The sequence below is a fragment of the Muscardinus avellanarius genome (assembly GCF_963383645.1).
Source record: "Muscardinus avellanarius genome assembly, chromosome: 17".
Classification (NCBI taxonomy): Eukaryota; Metazoa; Chordata; class Mammalia; order Rodentia; family Gliridae; genus Muscardinus; species Muscardinus avellanarius.
In genome coordinates, this window is record NC_137803.1 from 53,965,080 (window position 1) to 53,979,718 (window position 14,639).

The following is a 14,639-nucleotide window of genomic DNA, read 5'->3' on the forward strand; positions in this document are numbered from 1 at the left end:
CTCCATGCAGGCTGTGAGAAGATGAAGATCATGACCTCCGACCTTCTGAAATGCAGGAAGTGCTACAAGGCGCCCGACTGGAATGCATCCAGGAGCTGGACATGGATGCTCTCTGGTTCCGGTGGGCCATGAGAAAATTTGTTCGTTACCTTCCCAAGTTGGAAAGCCTCCGCATCTTTTGCTTCCACCAATTGAGTGCAGGAATACTAACTTTCCCCTTTCAAAATAGATGGAATTCGCCGGGCGTGGTGGCGCACGCTTGTAATCCCCGCGCTTGGGAGGCGGAGACAGGAGGATCGCGCAGGTTCGAAGCCAGCCTCGCTGGCTTAGGAGACCCTGTTTCCAAATAAAATATAAAATAGGTCTGGGAGTGTAGCCCGGAGGTAGAAGGGCTTCCAGGAACCCCAGTACCACCAAAAAAGAAAAATGGAATTCCCGCATCTATGCTCAGCATTCGGGGGAGCTTGAGAGCCTTCAGGAGGTTACATGGATGACGCATCCTTCCTTTATGGAAGACTGCATATGATCCTGAGGAGCCTGGCCCCGCTGAAGGCGCTCTCCCGGAGGACAAGCCCACTCAGGAATCGGACACGCAACACCTGGCCCGGGCTCCCAGCATCTGTCAGCTGAAGCACCTGGACCTGAGGAACATCTCCATGACGGGGTTCAGCCCCGAGCCCCTGTAAGTTCTGCTGGAGAGGGTGGCACGCACCCTGGAGATGCTGGTGGCAGAGAACTGTGAGCTCACGGACGCCTAGCTCCAGGCCCTGCTGCCAGTCCTGGGCCGCTGCTCCCAGCTCAGGACCTTCAGCTGCTGTGGGAACCCCATCTCCATGGACGTCCTGAAGGGGCTGCTGGGCCACACTGCCAGGCTGAGCCAGGGGCTCTACCCTGTCCCTCTGCAGAGCCAGGATGGGGCTGAGACCTCTGTGCTGCTAATCTAAGAGAAATTGACCCAGTTGGCGTGGAGCTGATGGAGGTCCTGAAGGACACAAAGCCTTCCACGATGTCCGTTGTTCTACTTACTATCGTAAACTCTGTTATTGGTGTGAATTCCATAGCTTGGAGCCTGATGGCAGCTGGAAAATCACAAGAGAATATCGAGCTCAAAGCTACACACTCATCTGTACACCCAACTGTCCTTAATCAAGCTTGTGCCTGGTGGGCACTGGGAAAGGAAAAAATGGGCTGAAGTTGTAATTGGAGGTAGAATGCCTCTGGGTTCAATACCCAGCACCACAAAATCAATCAATCTGCGGGCAAAATACCTGCCACGTAAAGAGTAAGTAATGCGTGCGGAACATGTTGTAGCGGCACCTTCTGCACCACCTCCTTTGGTCCTTACAACCCGGCCAGGCAGCCGTTCTTGTCCCCATTACACAATGAGAGACCTAGACTTTGGATTCTTACCTCCTTGCTCAGTTTCTAAAATACTAGGCGGCAAATCTGGGCTTTCAGCTACAATCCCCAAGCCCATGGACTTGGTCCATATTCTGATTATGCAGGTCTATGAAATACATTGTCCTGGTGGTGTTTTCTGTGTCATCACCATGAAGTACACCAAAAGGACTCCTCTCCCCAAGAAGCATCACGGAGCAAAAAGGCATTGGAAGAGACTGCTTAAGACCTACAGTCAGAGCCATATCTCACCTTTTCCTTAGATGAGATTAAAAGTGTGTGTGTGTGGGGGGGGTACTAGGGATTGAACCAAGGGGTATTCTACCTCTGAGCAACACTTCAGCCACCTTTATTTTCTTTTGAAACAGAATCTCACTAGGCTGCTGAGAATCTCACTAAATTGCTGGGGCTGGTCTTGAACCTGCAACCTCCTGCCTCAGCCTCCCAAGAACTGGAATTACAGGCATGCATCTATGTGCCCAACTATAATATGGTTTAAATGCTAAAATATTTAAGTGCACCACTGCACCCAGATTCACTTCTTTTCCTATGAATCAAGAGAAGGCTCTGGCTGGGAGTTTAAGAGGCCTGTGTGCAGGTGGGTGTGGTGGCTCAGGCCTCTAATCCCAGTATTTGGGAGGCTGAGACAGGAGGATCATGAGTTCAGAGTCAGGTTTAGCAACTTAGTGGGCCTTCTGTGACCTAGAGAGAACCTGTTTCAAAAGAAAAAAGAAAAAGGGCTAGGGGTGCAGCTCAGGGGAAGAACGCCCCTGGGTTCCGTCCCCAGGGCCAAATCGACCAATCCAGCAACCCAGCGAGCAAGGGAGCACGCGCAGGTCACTTACTTTTTTGGGGTGGGGGGTAGGTACTAGGGGCTGAATCTTGGGACATTCTACCTCCAAACTACACTTCCAGCCCTCTTTATTTTTTAATTTTGAAATAGAGTCTTGCTAAATTGCTAAGGCTGGCCTCACACCTGCGCTCCTGCTGTCTAAGCCTCCCGAGTACTGGGATTACAGTGTGCACCAACGCGCCCAGCTCAGGGTCACCTTCTCGCTCAAGATACGAGCTGATGTATTTCTAGACTTTCTGCTGATGTTGTATAATGGAAAAATAAATCAAACTAAACAAACAGAGTCATCTCATAATCAGTACAACACCCCAATTCCGTCTTCTTCATTTTCTCTTTTCACTGATGTTTATACCTAAAACATCTGACTCCATTTAAATAGACATTTGGAGAAACAAAAACAACTTTAGAGAAATATGGCAGCGAGCCTGGCATGGGAAACTTGTAATCCCAGTGCTTGGGAGGCTGAGGCAGGATGAGGATCGCAGGTTTGAGGCCAGCCTCAGCTACTTAGTGAGTCTTTCAAGAGCTCAGTGAGACCCTGTTTCAAAATAAGAATAAAAAATAGGGCTGGGATGTAGCTCGGAGGTAGAAGGCCCCTGGTTCCATCCTCAGTACTGCATGAAAAAAAGAAATAAAGAAAGAAAGAGAGAGAGAGAGAAAAAGGAAGGAAGAAAAGCAGAAAAAGACAACAATTCTCATTTATCTTTTTAATTATTAAAAATAACTTTAAAAAAGCCACTCTTCCTCTGCAACTTAGTGAGACCTTGTTTCAAAAGAAAGAATAAAAAATAGGAGTGGGGGTGTAGTTTTTTTTTTTTTTTTTTGGTGGTACTGGGGTTCCTGGAAACCCTTCTACCTCCGGGCTATACTCCCAGACCTATTTTATACTTTTTTTTAATATTTGGAAACAGAATCTCTTAAGCCAGCACGGCTGGCTTTGAACCTGTGCGATCCTCCTGTCTCCCCTCCCAAGTGCGGGGATTACCAGTATGCACCACCATGCCCGGTGAGTGGGGGTACAATGCCCGGTGAGTAGTTCGGAGGTGCAGTGCCTCTGGGTTCCACCGCAAAAAAAAGAAAAGAAAAGAAAAGAAAAATCACTTTCACTCTTTGTTACTCTTATGATATAGGGAAGCTGTGTAATGAAAAAGCCAACAATTTAAGTCAGACCATAAAATAAAACAATTCTGAGATAGAGTTATACATTTTACATCGCTTCTCTAGTCCTACTAAGTTTAGGTGAACTAATGTTAAATATAATCTGAGGTCGGGTGTGGCGGGAGGCGGAGACAGGAGGATCGCGCAGGTTCAAAGCCCCTCACGGGCTTAAGAGACCCTGTTTCCAAATAAAAAAGTATAAAATAGGTCTGGGAGTGTAGCTAGAGGTAGAAGGGTTCCATCCCCAGTACCACCAAAAAAAAAAAAAAAAAATATATATATATATATATATATATATATATATATATATAGTCTGAGAATCACATCTATGAAGTATAGATAGAAATAATGGGTAAACTACAAATTTATTTGTTTGTTTGTTTGTTTGTTTATTTATTTAGAGGTACTGGGGATGGAACCCAGGGGCATTATACCTCTGAGCTACACTCCAAGCCCTATTTTTAAACCATTTTTATTTCACCGAGTTGCAGAGAGCCTCACTAAGTAGCTAAGGCTGGCCATGAATTGGCGAATTACGATCCTCCAGTCTCCACCTTCCAAATGCTGGGATTACAAGCCTGTGCCGCCATGCCTGGTTTACAAATATCTATCTGGGCGTGGTGCCGCACGCTTGTGATCCCAGCACTTGGGAGGCTGAGACAGGAGGATCGCGCAGGATCAAAGCCAGCCTCAGCTACTTAGTGAGGCTCTCAGCAACTTAGTGAGACCCTGTTTCCAAATAAATATAAAATAGGGCTGAGAGTATAGCCCGGAGGTAGAAAGCCCCTGGGTTCCACCTCTAGTACCACAAACACACACAAAAAATGTGGCGGTGCACGCCTGTAATCCCAGTGCTTGGGAGGCTCAGCAGGTTCGAGGCTAGCCTCAGCAACTTAGGGTGACTCTATTTCAAAATTAAAAAAAAAAATAGCTTGGGAGTTATAGTTCAGAAGTAAAATGCTCTTGGGTTCAATCCCTAGTATAACAACAAAAAGGGGGGGGGAGCAAAAAAGGACTTAATCACAGATGGCTAAGTGTGCATCAGGTTCAGATTGAGGACTACACAGAGTAAATTCTACTTTATTTTAGAAAATATTAATTATTTTTTCAGTACAAGGATCAAAACCAGGGCCTTGTTCATGCTCAGCAAGATTTCTTCCACTGAGCTCTACCCCAGCCCTAAAATATTAATTTTTGACAAACTGCACTCTGTAGCATTTAGTTCTCTTAATTAAGCAAGTGTTTTGAGAATAAAAAGTAAACTAATTTTTAAAAGCTACTTAAAAAAGTGTCACACTCAAACTAAACAATATAAGCCCCAAGTAATCCCGTGCCATATCTTGTTTTAATTTGGTGACAATTTTAAATCAATCAATCAATCTATCTATCTATCTATCTCTTATATATTTTGGGCAGTACCGGGGATGGAACCCAGGGGCATTCTACCTCTGAGCTACACCCCAGCCCTATTTTTTATTTTTTATTTTGAAACAAGGTCTCACTGAGTCGCAGAGGGCCTCTCTAAGTAGCTAAGGCTGTCCTCCAACTGCGATCCTCCTGTCTCAGTCTCCCAAATGCTGGAATTACAAGTGTGCGCCACCACGCCTGGATCAAATAAATCTATATTTTAACTCCCTTCTCCTGGAAGGAATTTGTAGGCATGAAATACTCACCTAAAAGTGCATTTTTCCCATTATCGTCTGGTAGAAACCGCTTGTCTACAGCACAAACCAGGATGTGTTCAGGAAGATTGGGAGACTTGGCCCCCACCAGCAGGAACCCTGCCGGGATGTCGATCTGCTCCATACACAGTGAGACCAAACGCAAGTCCTTTCCTGCTTGGCAAAAACCTAAAACCCAGAGAAAAGAACTCGGTAAAATGTGTAGGGCGATTATGTCTTGATGCCACCCATTAGAGAGCTGAGATCTGTGGCAAGGAACCACTTTAAGGACTTAACTTCAAGTAGCTCCGAGAAGGCACATCTATCAACGCGCCCCTCGGAGCAGAGCTGACGAGACACGACAGCAGACGCTTTGGTTTGGCTCAGCCGGGGCCACTGTTTCCTGGTGCACAAGTGTGGTAACGGTAATGCTCAGCAAACTGCACTGCGCACGGAGATTTTACGTGCGCCTGAAATGTCTACTTTCAATGCAGAGTCACTTATGTAGAGGAGATGATCCTTGAACACAGATGGAACGGAGATGTTCTCAGCTTTGCAGAGGAAGAGACTAAAACTCAGAGTTTGGTGATGCATAAATGAAGCAGGAACCGGTCAGAACTAGAACACAAGCCAGGTCTGGCGGACAAAGGAGGCTGAGACAGGAGGATTGCAGGTTCAAGGACAGCCTCAGCCACTTACTGAGACCGTGTTTCAAAATAAAAAATAAAATAGGGCTGAGGGTGTGGCTCAAAGGTAGAATGTCCCTGGGTTCAATACCCAGTACCATAAAAATAAAAAAAAAATTGAATGGTTCTGAATTGTACTTTTTATTTTACAGAACTGAAGATGGAACCCAAAGCTTTCTACCTCTGAGCTCTACCCCCAGCCCAATTTTATTTTTTATTTTGAAACAGGGTCTCACTAAGCTGTGGAGGGCCTCGCTAAGATGCTGAGGCTGGCCGCAAAGCCGAATCCTCCTGTCTCAGCCTCCCAAGTACAAGTGTGCACCACCATACCTGGTCCCAATAAATTCTCTTTACTAGATAGAACCGTGACATAACAGAGCCTTACATAACCAGTTTGTACACCATAATGTGATATATTCATTCACCAGCTTTTTACTTATTTATATATTTACTTTTGTACTTAAGATCGAACCCAGAGACATTCTACTTGTCTATTAGACACCCACCGGTCTATTTTATTTTACTTTATTTTATTTTTTGGTGGTACTGGGGACAAAACCCAGGGACATTCTACCTCCAAACTACATCTCCAGCCCTGTTTTAGTCTTAATTTTGAAACAGGGTCCAACTAGGTTGCAAAAGGCCTCACAAGTTGCTTTGGCCAGCCACAAATCTGCAATCCTCCTGTCTCAGCCTCCCAAGTCCCAAGTGTGCTCCACCACACCTGGCTCCCTATCTGATTTTTAATTTCAAAACAGGGTGTCACTAAGTTGCTGAGACTGGCCTTGAACCCGTGATCCTCCTGTCTCAGTCTCCCCAGTACTGAGATTACAAGCGTGTACCACCATGCCCAGCTAGGTTATCATTTATTAAGCATATATTTGCAGTGGATGCTTACCAGGCCTGGAATACAAAGCTGAACAAAATAGATCTTCCTCTGGGAAGTGTGTGTGTGTGTGTGTGTGTGTGTGTGTGTGTGTGTATGTGTGTGTGTGTGTGTGTGTGTGTTACTTGGGGTGGAACCCAGGGGCTTTCTACCTCCGGGCTATACTCCTAGACCTATTTTATATTTATTTGGAAACAGGGTCTCACTAAGTTGCTGAGAGCCTCACTAAGTAGCTGAGGCTGGCTTCGAACCTGTGCGATCCTCCTGTCTCAGCCTCTCAAGTGCTGGGATTACAAGCGTGGGCCACCACACCCGACCTCCTCTGGGAATTTACATTGTAGTTGGTTGGAAGAATACTTAAAGAACATACAATCCCAGACACAACATTATAGGTGATGGCTATTGTTCTGCTGACAGCTTCTGGGAAGTGATTTTCTCTGTACTCCAAAGTTGTGATGTCCCAGAATAACCTGGAGCTGGCACCCGGTTCAAAGTGGCCACTTGAATATTCTACTTTTCTGGCTGCAGTTGATTGGTCCAGCCTGACATGAATCCGGCCAATCAAAGCTTTTCCCTAAAAATTCTGACCACAGAGCTAGAGCAGGCCTGGCTCGCTGCACTAGGCGGCACCTGCAGTTTCTTTCTTAGAGGGAGGTCTGCGCCAGGGTCGGGCTGGGGAGGCAGGTCTGCAGGAAGGACCTGGATCCCTGAGGCCCAGCCGTATCCGTCTTTTCCATGCTTTTATAATTGTTTGCTCTGGAATTCTCCCCAAATGTCCTCGTGGGGATTTGGCCACTTGCAGCGGGACTGACGGCGCGCATGATAAGATGCGGTCCCCGGGAGCGGTGCAGGGGGCACATGCGCACGCAACGCTGCGTTGGGTGCACCAGAACGCGACACATTGCTCATTAGCTCATCAAGTATTAAACAAATATTTGCAACGAATGCTTACTAAGCCTGCCGTACAGAATTGAACAAAATACATCTTCCTCTAAGAATGAACACTGCCATCAGAAGAATGCACAAGGGGCCAGCAATCCCAAACACAATATTGTAGAGGGGAGCACAAACCCGGGGTGGGCACCACCATCACCGCTCAATACACAGCGGGAGGCGCCCAGGGCCAATTCACCTTCTGACCTTAACCAGATGCCAACACATAGCTTGAGGCCATCAATTAGTGTATGAGCAATGAAAAAGAAAACTCAAAACACTGTATGTAGCCGGGCGTGGTGGCGCACACTTGTAATCCCAGCATTGGGGAGATGAGACCCAGAGGATCCGGGTTCACGGCCAGCCTCAGCTACTTAGTGAGACCCTCTGCAACTCAGTGAGACCCGCTTTCAAAATAAAGAATAAAAAATATGGCACAGGGTGTAGCTCGGAGGTCGAATGCCCCTGGGTTCCATCCCCAGACCCGCAAAGAAAAAAAAAAAACACAAAAAAACAACAAAATAAAACATGAAATAGGACTGGCAGTGTAATTCAGCGATAGAATACCACTGGTTCAATCCCCAGTACCACAAAAGAAAAAATAAAATAAAATAAAAAATAAAAAGGGCTAGAGGCATAGCTTAGAGTTGCAGTGCCCCTGGGCTTCAATCCCTAGTACCAAAAATAATAAAATAAAATACTGAATCTAGGAGGTATTTGAAAGTACTAAAAGCACTATTTTTTTAAGTCAGAGAAAGGACTAATTTGCATATAGACAATAAACCTAGAAGTACCTTTCCTCTAAGAAGTAGCACATTTTAAAAGTATGACTTCCGAGCCAGGTGTGGTGGCGCACGCTTGTAATCCCCGTGTTTGGGAGGCGGAAACAGGAGGATCGCACAGATTCAAAGCCAGCCACGCTGGTTTAAGAGACCCTGTTTCCAAATAAAAATATAAAATGGGTCTGGGAGTGTAGCCCGGAGGTAGAAGGGTTTCCAGGAAACCCAGTACCACAAAAAAAAAAATAAATAAATAAATAAAAAATAAAAGTATGACTTCCTCCAAAAGACAGAACATGTCACGTATCTCCCCCGAAGATGAAATCAACCACCTGTCACTGACAAGCCGCCACGCCACCTTCCCTCAGCTCTGACTCGCTTCAGAAAGAAGGGACCAGACAGAAACCACGAGTCTGCACCAAAGTGCAAATTATTACAAGCTTTTTTTTTTTTCAGTACCAGGACCATTCTACCTCTGAGCTATACCCCCCAGCCCTATTTTTTATTCTTTATTTTGAAACACAGTCTCATTAAGTTGCAGAGGGCCTCACTAAGTAGCTGAGGCTGGCCATGAATCGCGATCCTCCTATCTCAGCCTCCCAAATGCTGGGATTACAAGTGTGTGCCACCACACCTGGCTCCCAGACCTATTTTTTAATCTTTATTTTTAAACAAGGTCTCACTGAGTTGCAGAGGGCCTCACTAAGTAGCTGAGGCTGCCTGAGAACCGCTATCCTCCCGTCTCAGCCCCCCAAGTGCTGGGAGGACAATCGTGTGCCACCACGTCGCTATAACGATCCTTTTTGAAAGTCCCTGAGGGCCAGCTTAGTAGTGAGCACACTAGTAAGGCCTGAGAAAGGAGTCAGTTTAAGTAGTAAACAATAGAAATATGTAAATCCAAAAAGAAAAAAAAAATAAGACAGGCGAGGTGGCGCACACTTGTAATCTCAGCATTTGGGAGGCTGAAACAGGAGGATCGTGGTTTGTGGCCAGACTCAGCTACTTAGGCCATCGGCAACTTAGTGAGACCCTGTTTTTAAAATAAAGAATAAAAATATAGGGCAGGGGCTGTAGCTTGGAGGTCAAATGCCCCTGGGTTCCATCCCAGACCCGCAAAAAGAAAGAAAAAAAGAAAGGTAAGAAACTTGGAGATTATGACCCAGTTTGGCTTTCCATATATGAGGGAAAAACTTCGTGAAAACAGCAGTCTAAGGCCTCCTCATCCTGGTGTGCTGGGAAGGTCAGCGTTCACACCCATAAAACCTGTCCATAGCGCGCTCCCTTGGTCTGTGATGGAAGCCGCACTTTACATCTCTATTCAAGAGCAGTTTCAGTCTAGCCGGGAGGAAAACATCGGACCAATTCCAGTGAAGAGTCTCCTACAGTATCCCCGACTAACACTCCTCAGAATGTCAGGATGGTCAAAACCAGGAGAAGTCAGTGGGCAGAGTGCTGCACGCCTGTACTCCCAGTACTAGGGAGGCTAAGATAGGAGGGTCACAGGTTCGAGGACAGCCTCAGCAAGTAGTGACACTGGTCAACCGAGTAAGACCTTGTTTCCAAATAATGAATAAATTGGGTCTGGGTTGTAACACTAAGGTAGGATGCCTCTGGGTTCCATCCTCAGTACCACACACACACACACACACACACACACACACACACTAATAATAATGAAGTTGTTTTATGTTTTGCCTTCCAGTTATATGCCAACATAAGAGGCACAGACAATTTAGTTAAGAAATAAAAAGGAGAACAGGAAAGGCTAAGTGTAAACTAGGGTAAAAAAAAAAAGTCAAGGAAATGTTCCTACGTTCGGTCTGTAGTTATTCTGAGAATAAGATGGCCGCCCGAGGGGCTGTGTTTTGCAGTAAACATCTATTTACTGACTTCCCTCCCAACACCCATCACTGGGACCCAGAGCAGCTCATCATCCATCCACCTTACCATCAGGGATCGGGGGAAGAAGGATACGCTAAGAGCGACGATGACCTTTTTAAATTAAGAATAAGCTATGTCTGGGAAAACGAGTGGAGAGCCACAAAACTTATGAAATGTGATTCTTTTTCAAGACCTCCGGGATGTCAATACCTACTGTGCCGGGTGGGTTTATATTCCCACCACGAGAGAGGTGAGATTATTAATCTAATAAAGATCAGATATTAAATCTCAATTGAAACCTCAACCTGAATGAAAAGACACGTTAGTGTTCTTTTATAGAGTAATTCTGGATTGTAGCTGAAGTAATTGTGAAAGGCTGGGAACTTAAGAGACGGCCGAGCCCAGGCTCACAGGACCCGAGGTAGGACCGCAGCCCGTTTACGCAAGGAGCGAATGAGATGTTATCTACGTGAGGGCGCAGGTCGTTTATTTGACCACCTTGCCTCCAAAATCAGTCCATTTTTCGAGAGCAACACTGAACGGTGGCCCTAGAACACCCAAGCTCGTGCAGAGCAGATGATTTCAATTGAAAGGGGCCGTAATAGGAGAGGGCCTCACAAACCTCATCTGCGTTTCCTTAAGAAAACAGTGAAGGTTTGCACTTCACAGAGACAGATTTGCATTCCCCAATTATCTCCAGCTAGAAGGTTACAGAGTAAATAGAAGGGGGAGGGAAGTTTACTGAAACAGCTGTAAACACAAACCACAGTAATCAAAGCAGGATTGGGAGGCCTAGAATGCGGTTGCCCTTCACCCCTGGAGACCCTCGGCTGCCTCCCAGCAGGATAGGGACCTACACTGTTCCAATAATTTACATAAGAAATTAGCAGCCCACATTTACATCTGAATGGCGGTCTCCCCAGCAGCTCCTCGCAGTTAAGTACCTGCTTATCTAAATTGCCTCTAAAAATAGCTTTTACCTTCCTTTAGGCCTTAGGCAAACAGAGGGTTTCCCAAGAATGGGGTGGGGGGTGTTGAAAGAAATTCAGCCATTCTTTATATTGAGTCATGTATGGGAACATACATGAGAACATACATATGAGAACATATATATGTTTTCATTCATGTAAGAAGACGATTCTTAGAACCATCTTAGAGTGAGCCAAAATGAAAGATCGACTTATACCATAATCTACCAAATTATCGACCACTTTTTGTTTTAAATGGCATCATACCCCAGGGGCCCTAGAAGGGGAAATGAATAATAGACACTAATTATAAGACCCTGAAGTCGCTGACAGAGGAATCTACTGCAGGACCTCTGTTTGCAGATGTCTTGAGTGTCAATCTCCTGCTTGTGTGGGAATGGTTCTTTGTTCTCAGAAAGAAAGAGTGCATTGCCTTTATCTTTAAACTAATGACTACATTCCCATATCCTCCTTCTGTTCTCATGTTGAAAACTTTAATAAAAGCTTCCTGCGGGGCGTGGTGGCGCGCACTTGTAATTTCAGCGTTCGGGAGGGAGGCTGAGACGGGAGGATTGTGGTTTGCCTCCGCTACTTAGTGAGGCCTTCAGCAATTTAGTAAGACAATGTTTCTAAATAAAGAATAAAAAAAATATAGGGCAAGGAGTGTAGCTCAGAGGTGGAATGCCTCTGGGTTCCATCCCCAGACCCGCCAAATAAAGAAGAAGAAAAAAAGAAAAGAAAAGAAAGAAAGGAAGAAGAAGAAGAAAAAGAAAAGCTTACTCTCTTAGATTACTAGGTTTATATCTTGGTGGGTACTAAACAACTCCACACACACCTGGTTACAAATAACACCGGTGCCAGATGCCTCAACGGGCGAACTAACGATATACAGAGGATACATGGAGACGGGGAAACCTCCCCCATATATTTTTTGGCATAAAATGTGATTATTTCAAAATCACCCTCTAAAGCTTTTTACTCTGACTTTATTTCTCCAATACAACAAGATTCACAAAGCAAATCTAACAACACTGTACCGACTGCTTCAACTTCTAGTTTGTTACTTGATAAATTAGACTTCTCAGCCGGGCGTGGTGGCGCATGCTTGTAACCCCAGCATTCGGGAGGCTGAGACCGGAGGATCGCGGTTCGCGGACAGCCTCAGCTACTTAGTGAGACCCTCCGCAACTCAGTGAGACCCTGTTTCAGAATAAAGAATAAAAAATAGGGCAGGGGGTGTAGCTCGGAGGTCAAATGCCCCTGGGGTCCATCCCGAAACACACACACACACACACACACACACACACACACACATGTAGTTAAAATTTTGGTGGAAGAGAAGGTTGACACAAATAAATAAAATGAGGTTGTCAAACTCCTTGCACTTTTATCCTCTATAAATTCCTCCATTTGTGCCAGGCGTGGTGGTGCACACTTGTAATCCCAGTACTTGGGAGGCCGAGACAGGAGGGTCACCGGTTTGCAGCCAGCCTTAGCAACATGAGGTCTTCTGCAAGTTAGTGAGACCCTATTTCAAAATAGACAATAAAAGCCGGGCGTGGTGGCGCACGCTTGTAATCCCCGCGCTTGGGAGGCGGAGACAGGAGGATCGCGCAGGTTCGAAGCCAGCCGTGCGCGCTGGCTTAGGAGACCCTGTTTCCAAATAAAATATAAAATAGGTCTGGGAGTGTATCCCAGAGGTAGAAGGGTTCCATCCCCAGTACCACAAAAAAAAAAAAAAAAAAAACCAAAGACAATAAAATAGGGCCAGGGCTGTAGCTGAGAGGTAGAACACCTCTGGGTTCAATCCCCAGTACCACAAAAAAGCCTTTTTTCACATTTTTAATATTTATAAAAGATTTACAATTTTCACCTGTGTGGTGGATGAATATTCAAAGTAAATGTAAAGGGAAATACAAGCTATCTAACATCTGTATTATTATTTAGGGCTGGAATGGAAAGCAGGAGGAAGAGGGACAGTGGAGACGTCCCTGGGCTAGCAGTGTTCTCGTGGAGGTACACGGAGTGTAGAGAAGCCTCGGCGTCTGTTGAGGCTTGCCTCTGCACGGACGCTACTAAGAAGTGATTCCCCAGAAGCTCGGTCCCTGTCTGTTAGAGGGGAGACCGCGGTGAGGCCACAGAAGACCGTGGGGTGAGGACACGGGTCTTTTTTTTTTTCCCCAGTACTGGGGATGGAATCCAGGGGCTCTACCTCTGAGCTACACCCTCAACCCGATTTTTTATTCTTTATTTGGAAACGGGCCTCCTCACTAGGTAGCTGAGGCTGTCCGAGAACCGCGATCCTCCTGTCTCAGCCTCCCGAAGGCTGGGATGACGAGCGTGCGCCATACGTACTGCTCCCAGGCGTGGACACCGCGTGGGAAGACTGCCGACAGCAGAGACAACGCTGAGGGGAGCAAGGCGAGGAGAACAGGGCGGGGACCCACCGTCTGTAGTGCAAGATCCTTCGGGGGCAGGTTTCTGGGAATAGGGAATTGGCGGGCTGCTCGAGTCAGACATTTCTTCATCATCTTCATCATCTTCTATTTCATTAACTGTTAGAGTGTTGGAAAAATCCAGACTGCCATTCTGAGTGTAGCGGTGCACCAAGTCCTTATCCAGATCCTCCACCTTGGGCTTCACATCTGGGGAGGCAAAGGGATCCTGTGACTTGAATTTAAAAAGATGCTTACGGGGGAAATGATGGGGGGAAGCCCAGAGCGCTGGACGATGCGTTCAAGGAGAGGAAGACCAGCATTTTCTAGCAGCCAATTTATTTCAGAGTCCCATCCCCACTTCTTCTTTTAAAGGGAGCCCAGAAGTGAGCGTGAGGGGGAGACTCACCTGCAGATGAGAAAGGATGCTGGTCAGGGTCCAAGTACAGCTGGGAAAAAATTGGTCTTGGTACTACGCTGCTACACCGGAGGGAGGCCTCGATGGAGTTGTGAAGCGCTTCCTCAAAGCGGGCGGATTTCAGCTGCCCCGCATATGAATTCCCCATGGTCTATAGCTGGCCGCCCAGAAGGCAAGGCGAAAGAGGAGGAACGTGACATCATTAGAGTCCATGTCTGCAGGGCTCGTGTACGGTGAGCATCAACTGTACCCATAGCCTTATTAAGATGTGAACTACAGCCGGCCGCGGTGGCGCACGCTTGTAATCCCAGCATCTGCGGGCTGGGACAGGAGGATCACGGTTCGCGGGCAGCCTCGGCTACTTAGTGAGGCCCTCTGCAACCAGTGAGATTCTGTTTCAAATAAAGAATAAAAATAGGAGCTGGGCGTGGTGGCGCACGCTTGTAATCCCAGCGCTTGGAAGGCTGAGACAGGAGGATCGCACAGGTTCGAAGCCAGCCTCAGCTACTTAGTGAGGCTCTCAGCAACTTCGTGAGACCCTGTTTCCAAATAAAATATTAAAAAATAGGTCTGGGAATATAGC

General features: G+C 46.4%; 1 protein-coding gene across 1 annotated transcript in view; it reads right to left on the minus strand.

Annotated features, from left to right (window-relative positions):
• GREB1L (GREB1 like retinoic acid receptor coactivator) overlaps positions 1-14,204 on the minus strand; it is a gene marked incomplete at both ends in the record, with an annotated part of 118,033 nt that extends 103,829 nt beyond the window's left edge. The window contains 3 exons of the mRNA XM_080714718.1: positions 5,083-5,259; positions 13,651-13,848; positions 14,048-14,204. Of these exons, the coding sequence (XP_080570844.1) occupies positions 5,083-5,259; positions 13,651-13,848; positions 14,048-14,204 (532 nt within the window). The remainder of the gene's footprint in view (positions 1-5,082; positions 5,260-13,650; positions 13,849-14,047) is intronic.
• Positions 14,205-14,639: the final 435 nt, after the last annotated feature.